General features: G+C 59.1%; 1 protein-coding gene across 8 annotated transcripts in view; it reads left to right on the top strand.

Moving 5' to 3' along the window:
• The window catches only part of PHLDB1 (pleckstrin homology like domain family B member 1), a 44,838-nt gene that overhangs the window by 5,036 nt on the left and 31,933 nt on the right, over window positions 1-7,869 (top strand). For all 8 annotated transcript variants that reach the window (XM_049612164.1, XM_049612146.1, XM_049612173.1 and 5 more), the window contains exons 2-4: window positions 558-638; window positions 1,288-1,411; window positions 2,370-2,540. In XM_049612164.1, coding sequence (XP_049468121.1) covers window positions 579-638; window positions 1,288-1,411; window positions 2,370-2,540 — 355 coding nt within the window. In that variant the 5' untranslated portion in view covers window positions 558-578. The remainder of the gene's footprint in view (window positions 1-557; window positions 639-1,287; window positions 1,412-2,369; window positions 2,541-7,869) is intronic.

Genomic DNA, 7,869 nt, shown 5'->3' with positions numbered 1-7,869 from the left:
GAAAGAAAGAAAGAAAGAAAGAAAGAAAGAAAGAAAGAAAGAAAGAATACTCTGCGGGGACTCCTGGTGGGGGAAGGAGACAAAGGGAGAGGAGAAGTGGGGAAGGTGGGGGGGGGGCGGGGGACGGTGCTCCTACTCAGCCCTGCTGGGGGTCCTCTGGCTACCACTGTCCCTGGGAGAGTGAGTTCCTTGGGCCTGGCTTCCCTCATTGAGGTAGATTTTCCCCACTCTGGCTCCAGACATCTAAGGGTCCTCTACTGCCAAGGCCTGGCTTCTGGGTGTCAGAGGCTAGAAAGCATAGAAATACAGGCTGGGCCCTCTTAGGGTTCTTGTGCTCACGGTCAAGGGTCAGGACTGGCATGGTGAGGTTGAAGATGTGGCACTGTCTTTCCCTCAGGAAGCTCCTGAGCTGCCTCCACTTTTTCTTCGGCACTAACTTGCATCGAACGATGGTAGCAGGTGCTGCCCCGCCCTAAGAACCTGGTCAACAGAGCCTGCTCCTTTCCCTCTCTTCCCCTGGCCTCCCCACCTACACCTGTTCTCCACTGTGTCCCCAGGAGCTCTGGAGCCCCAGGACCATGGACGCTCTTAATAGGAACCAGGTGGGCCCTGGATGCAGGACCCAAGCAATGGTCAAGGTGAGTGGGGTCGGGGCCAAGGGGCAAGAGGGCTGTTGGAGGGAATGGGTTCCGCTTCTCTACCCACCCGCCGCCCCAGCCCAGGGATGAGGACAGCAGCTCCTCTCTGCCCTTCCCCAGGTGCCAAGCCTATTAACAGCTAAGTCTTTATCTGAATCAGGTTAATTGGTTCACCCAGAAAATACCCTTTGGAAGTCAGGAAGCATTTTACAGATTGACCCTGGGCTGTGTCCCTCCTGGATCCATGCCCCTGCCCTCTACTGTGACTTAGTTTCAAGAGGCAAGCGTTAGCCAAGTAGATCGCCACGGACAAGCGTACAGGGACAAGTCTTCATTGGCCCTCCTCTGCAGCACCCCCTTCTCCTACCCTGCTCTCCTTACTTTCTCCTTGTTTCTGTCTTAATAGACAAAGGGGACAGTTAAGCCAAGACTTGAGATAAATCCAGTGGGACGAGTGAGTGGCCTAGATTCAGATCTAATTGCAATTTAGTGTAATAATGCTCCGTGCAAGATCTTGCGCTAAGCCTTTCGACACCCTCAGAGCCCTTTGGAGAGGGCCAGTCCTGGAGAGAGTGTCAGTGTGACTGGGACCAGGGTCTGAGGCCTGAAGTCTCTAATGATGCTCATCCCCCACCCCTACTACCTGCAGAAAGGGCCCTTGGACCTGATCGAGACAGGCAAAGGGCTGAAGGTGCAAACGGACAAACCCCATCTGGTGAGCCTGGGCAGTGGGCGGCTCAGCACAGCTATCACCCTTCTGCCGCTGGAGGAAGGTGAGTCTGGACGGGTGGTCCACCTGCCACCCCCCACATCCTTACAGACATTCCACCAGGTGTCCTCAGTGTTTGCCTCTCCCAAATGTGAGGCCATGCTACCGAACCCCACCAGCGTGTGTCCCTTGTCTTGGCCTTCTCGGACTGCCTGCCTCCTTTGGTGGATAATCTGGCTCCATGATTGGGCTTCAAGATCAGTTTAGAAACAAGGAGGAGAGCACTGAAACAGGAGAGAACGTTGCTCTTAGCAACCAGCGTGGCCAGGAAGAGAGCCCCCCCCCCCCCCCCCACCCCCGCCCTCCCCGTTCCAGGGCAGTGCCTGGCATGGGAGAAGCTACCTGTGGAGAATGGAGGGATGGGAGTGGGGGCAGACCTCCCAAGATAAGGCCCTGGCACAGCCCCCTTCACCGCCTCGCTGCAGCTTCTGCCGGTCCTCTCTGCACTTGTTGCCTGGGTGATACTACATTCCCCACATTCTCCAAATACCGGTCCCAGGGGCTCTGCCAGGGGGAGCTGTTCAGGCTGCAGCAGGGAGGGGAGAGGGGAGTGTAGAGGGTGGGGGCAAGGGTTGCAGGTGCAGAAAGGAGGGAGAGAAGACGGAGAGATGGCACATTTGGAGGAAAAGAAGGGGAAGCTTGGTGAAGGAGGAAAAGGACTTGGGGAGAAGGATTTGGAGGGACTAAAGGAACGTCTGCAGAAAAGAAGTTCCCCTTGTCTGTGGAGCCTGGATCCTCTGTGCCCTCCCGTCTCTGAGCCAGAGTTTCCTCTGCCTGACCGAGAGCTCCTGCCCCTGGCTGTGTCCACCGGGCTCAGGGGCCCAAGAGGGGTGGCCAGCGGTAGGCGGCGATCCTTTGTGAAGTAGGAGGTCCAACTGTATTTCCTTTGTCACCCTCCTTGCCCCATCCCTGCCTCCTCGACCTGGACAAGCCCTCTGACTCAGTTTGCCTTCTGTCTTCAGGGAAGACCGTGATTGGCTCTGCGGCCAGGGACATCTCCCTGCAGGGTCCGGGCTTGGCTCCAGAACACTGCTACATTGAGAACCTGCGGGGCACCCTCACCCTCTACCCGTGTGGCAATGCCTGCAGTATCGACGGGCTCCCTGTCCGGCAGCCCACCCGGCTCACTCAGGGTAAGCTTTGACGCCCCCAACCAGAGGTGGTCTCTGTTTAAGAGCCGGTGCAGGAGAGGTGCCCCGGGGAAGCCTGCTATGGTGGTTGCCATGGTAACTGCCTGAGTGGCCACACAGAGGGTGGGGTGCTTAGGTGCCTCTGGATGTGCCTAAACAACATCCCAAACCCCTGTAGCATCCAGATCCGTCTTCAACCTGCTTTTCTTCTCTGGTCGTCCCCAGCTTGCCTCTCCACACCTGGTCGGGGGAGGGGAGCAGAGGTTCTGATCACTGCCTCCAAAGGGCAGGGGGACTCCCCGATACAGAGGTCAGTAGGGATTGTTAGAGGACTGCGGCGGGTGCAGCAGTGGGCAGAACGATGGCATTGTTTCCTGATGCCGAGAGGGAGGTGTTCTGAGAAGATGGGAGAGGGGGGCAGAGGAGGACAGTCCCCCCTGATGGGGATGGAGCAAAGGTGGAACGTGAAGGCAAAAATCGGAGGACGTGCTCACTCCTGTTAAAATGCTGTTGACGGTAGCTTTTGGGTCATGAATATGGTTACCACCCTGCTTCCCAAAGCAGCAGGCCATTCTGTTGTTAGGTAGCTCTGAAAACCGGGCCCCCAGTCACCATGGTGACCGGGCGGTTGAGGGGCTGGCCCAGGTGGCACTTTGACAGACCAGGTGTGTTTGCCCTGGGCATCAATTTATACAATGAATCATCACCTTAGGGGAATGAGGAAAGCAGATTTGGGGTAGGGGGTAGAGGCCGTGAGGATGGGAGCTTTGGGCCCAGCCTCGCTCCGAGCAGCACTTAGGTCCTGGCATTGTTTTCTGGGGACTCTCACCTCTTACCGGCCGGCAGCTCCCTCGAAGTGGGAATCCCACTCGTTCCTTTGTTTCCCTCTCTCCTTGTGTTCACATCCCTTAGGGTCTCTTTAGATGCTCTTCCCTTCACAGCTGACCCAGGAGACCTGACCTTGCCCGACTCCTCTCTTCCCGCCCTTGCGAGTATGAGGGGCACACCTGACTTCAGGGAAGCAGGTCCCCCAGCGGCAGGCCCTTGCCTCCTCCGAGGCCTTCAAGTTGTCTCACTCCAGATGAGAGGAGGAACCCCCATAAATTGGGGCTTTGGCTATGATGCCGTCTGGCTCCCGACAGTCCCGTTAAATCTCAAAGAGGACATCTTCCCCAAGATGTGGGTGTGTGGAAGTGAGACAGTAGAGCAGGAAGGAGAGGGAGGGGCAGGGTTCAAAGAAAGCTAGAGAGAGAGCCCAGCCCTCACTCCCTCAGCCCCAGAGCCCCCGTATCCATGGGCAAGAAAAGCCTTCCCCGCGTGTTGTGAGCAGGGTCGAGGAACGGGTGCCCTGTAGGCCCCTCTTGCTCTGTCTTCCCAGAGCATCACTTCGCTCCCTGAGAAGAGGGAGGGCCTGGGTCAAGATGGAATTCTTAGGCATTTCCTGTGGCCCCGGTGACCCCTAAGTCTTCCCCAGCCCAAAGCCCACTCTGCCAAGTATGCACCCTCCCACTCGCTTCTGACCCTAAACCCCTTCCCTCTCGCTCCCTCCCACACCCATAGCCTTCTTGTCTGGGCTCGCCTGTCTCAGGAGCTTGGCAGCCTGGGGAGGGGTAGGCAGAGGCACAAAGGAACGGGTGTTCTTCTCCCTAGCACTCCCCCTCCCCTGGGCTCCGGGAGCTGAGGGTTTCCTTGTCTCATCTCTGGAGCAAGGCACCAAGCCCAGCCCTGCCTGGCCCCACTCCGGACATTCTTGGGAGTGCGTTTCCCTGGAAACTGGGTGGCTCGGGGGGTGCATGTGCTATCTCTGTGTGTCTCTGTGACTGGAGTGTGTTTATATATCTCCGGATGTGTTTGTGACTCCGGGCTTGTGTATCTCTGTTTGTGTCTTTCCTTGTGTTTATGGATCAGAGTGTTCAAGTGGGGGACAGGGGTGAACTCAGGACTGATGGTCCCGAAGTGTCCGTGTGTGCACTCCTCGGTGTATTTGAGAACTCGTTGGCCCCGTGCCTGTCTGTGGGCATATGTGCAAGAGGATCATTTTCCCTGTCTTGTTCCCCTGATAGAGCCTTGTAGAGGGGACCCTCCTCTTTGAAAAACAGAGGGCTACCCTGCAAGTAACAAACAAGGAGCCTGTTCTGGCTGGGCCAGGCTTTACTTAGATGCATCATTCTGGGCACTGTGCCCAGCCATAGGCAACTTGGAGAGGCACACGTCATGATGAGTAGAGATGGCAGTGACAGGCTCTTCCAGCAGGACGATGCCTGGGCCAGGGGAGGACGGGGCGGGGTGGGGGGGGCCCACAGACAGCAGATGCTGGCCTTTTGCTAAAGCTGTGGACACGGGAGCATGAAGTGAGGGAGCCGAGCAAGAGCCTGATTCCACCTCCATACCCGGTGTTCTGGCCCATCTCACGTTGCCCGCTTCTCTACAGAGCAAGAGGCGGGGCTGGGAATGCGACCAAGGAAATAAGGAGGAATCTCAATCTGGGTCTAGGCTGCCCCACCCTGGGACCACAGTGCCAGACCACATGAAAGATCCGGGAGGGGACTAACTAGGGGAGGACCCAGAAAGCCACACAGCTCAGGGCCCAGGCTGTCTAGACAGTAGGTCCCCATCCGCTCCCAGCCTCCGCTGCCAGCCCTGTCTCCACGTCCCTTTCCCTCCCTAAGCCCCTCATTGATGGGTAGAGGCTTGCGTGATGGCCAGCAGGGGGCGCTCCCTGCCACGTGACTGGGGTCTGGGATTCCTGGGCTATCCAGCTATCTCCCTCTGGGATCCGGGACTCGGAGCCTCTTCCTCTCCCATTCAGTTATCAGTTATTCTTTCTGTAAAATGGGAGTTGAAGCTTCCAACTGTCCTCTGTTGTAAGATAAAGGTCTTGCCTAATAAAGCTCAAAGGAGGGAGAGAAAAAGCAAAGGCTCCTAGCTCCTCACTTCTTTGTGCCTGCCTCCTGCCCTATTTCTCACTGGCGGGCATCCTCCGTGTCTGTCTGGGTCTGTCCAGCTGGCCGTCACAGTTTCCAGACCGATGAATCATTCTTCCTGAGATTTTTTTTTTTTTTTAAGCCTCCCCCTATTTTGCATTTGACCCTATACGGTTCTTCCATTTTCCTTCAGAAGGGGAGTAAGATACACACGTGTGCGTATGTGCAGTATGGCCGTGTGGGTAGGTGTTTAGCGAGGGAGGAAAAATCATTCAATTATTTCTCTATGGAGGCCGACTTTGATTTCAGAGTCTCTCCAGGGACTGAGTGGAAGGATATCTGTGCCTGAATGAGTGTGTAACTAAGATGGGTGTTGTGTGGGTGAGAATAAGCGCGTGTGAGAGACAGGGTGTGTTTACCTGGTGATTTTGTGCGACTCAGTGTGCACAGCCAAGGTGGGGTCTGTGAGACTGAGCAAGTGTCCTGGGAATGTGTGTGAGGCCGTGTGAGCTCTGAGCACATAGCGTGTGGCTAAGAGACACAGTGTGTCCCTTAGGGTTCTGGTGTCCAGAGAGCAGGTCCCTGGAACAGGAGGAATTCGCTGGGGCCCAGGCTGGGTGGTGGGTACTTGCCTGGCGCAGAAGCTCAGCCTGCCCTTGGGGACTCCAGAGGCAGGTGGCACTGTGTTTTCCAGATGGGAAGGTACCTCGCTGGGGTGGAAGAGCTCTTTGCTGAGACTAGCACAGCTGGTGGTGGTGGTGGGGAGGAGGTGGGGTTGGCTTCTGGAGCCCCAGGGGAGTGGGCTGGCTTGGAAGGGGCAGTGCCTTGGTCCAACCTGGGTCTCTGGGTGAGCGGGGCTGGGCTGGGCTGGGAGTGTGGGGAGCAGGGGCAGAAGAGCAGGTGTTTCGGCTGCAGACCGGAGCTGGGCTCAGTGCTGCTCACACTGCACAGAGGGTTGCCTTGGCCTGAACTCCCGGCCCAAGAGTGACCTTGTCACCGTGGCAGGTGGAGGGGCAGAGCTGGACCTCCTGACCTAGCTGGATCTCTGGGAGCCATGGAATGTCAGAGCTTAACCTTTGCTGTCGTTGAGGACGACCTCATTCTGTAGATAAGGGATCTGAGGCCAGAGGGTGTGACCTGCTGGCCGGGTCCAGGGCTGGCCCCTTCCCGGGCCTCTCGGGAGGCCGACCACAGGGGGCTTTCAGGGCGACCCTGCTTCGCCTCATTCCTGCCTCCGGACTCTTCACCCTCTGACCTCTACTTACCTCTTACCTTTCCTCCCCGTCCCCACTTCTGCTCCTGCCTCACCCCCCACCCGCCCCACGGAGCTCCCACCACGCCGGTCGCCGGCATCCTCCCGCCCCGCCCTCTCCATCCCGCTCCCCTCTCCTCTCCTCCATCACTTCCTCTTCCCCTCCTCCTCTCCTTTGTCCCTCCCTCCCTGGCTCCCTTCCCCCGCCGGTGGCCGGCCCGCCCCTCCCCGGGCCCTGGCGGCGGCTGGCTGCCTGGCGGCTAGCTGCTCCGAGCCCCGAGCCCCGCGGCGCGGGAGGTCGGCCCGCCCCCTCGCAGGCCCGGGGCGGGCCGGGAGCCCCGAGGGCCCGAGCTAGCGGGGGGGCCAGCGCTCCTGAGGTCCGGGTTCGGCGGTGAGTGCTCCGCCCGGCCGGCCGCGGGCAGCGGGCGCCCGGGGGGGCTCGGGCTGGGAGGGGCGTCTGGGGGATGGGGGGCTCGACTAGGGGAGCGGGGCCCTCGGCTCCCCTTTACGAGCTCGGGGGTGTGAGACGATTGTGTGTGTGCCCTGCACGTTTCCGAGTGGGAGGTCTGGGCTCGGGGCCACTCCTCCGCCGGCCAGACTTCATCTTCCTCGGCGCTGGCTCGGAAGCCCCCTCCACGGACCCGCCTCCGGAAGGGGCTGAGGGGTCCCGAGGAGGATGGGGGAAGCCTGTGCTGGGGGCTGAGAGGAAGGGGGGGGAGGGGGGGGCTGGGGGCCCTTCCTCCTGCCTTCCCCTCACCCCAGCCTCCCTTTGGCCGGTCCGTTCTATTGGTGTGGCCAGCTGAGCAGTGACTGTGGCCCTGGGAGTGTGTGAGCACGTATGCCTGTGTGTGTGTTTCTGGGAGTGTGTCTGTGTGTGAGCTTGTAGGAGAGAGTGTGTGTGGTGCATCCCCTCGGTGTCTCTCAGAGGTAGGATCCGCCCTCTTCTTTGCCTTGTTTTCCCTCCAGATGTGCAGCTTCCCCACCCACCTGCACACACACAGCTGGGCCTGGGCCCCACTGGGTCCTGGCCGGACCACAACTTTGCCTGGATGAGAAGAGGTTCTAGGGTTTCCTGAGTGGGCTGACCTCTGGAGGTGCGGGGCAGGAGCGGACAGAGAGGAGGTTTCTTCCCAGAAATAGGCTCTCCAGGCTCCTG

The sequence above is a fragment of the Panthera uncia genome, chromosome D1 (assembly GCF_023721935.1).
Source record: "Panthera uncia isolate 11264 chromosome D1, Puncia_PCG_1.0, whole genome shotgun sequence".
NCBI lineage: Eukaryota > Metazoa > Chordata > Mammalia > Carnivora > Felidae > Panthera > Panthera uncia.
This window is presented reverse-complemented; position numbering and strand designations above follow the sequence as displayed.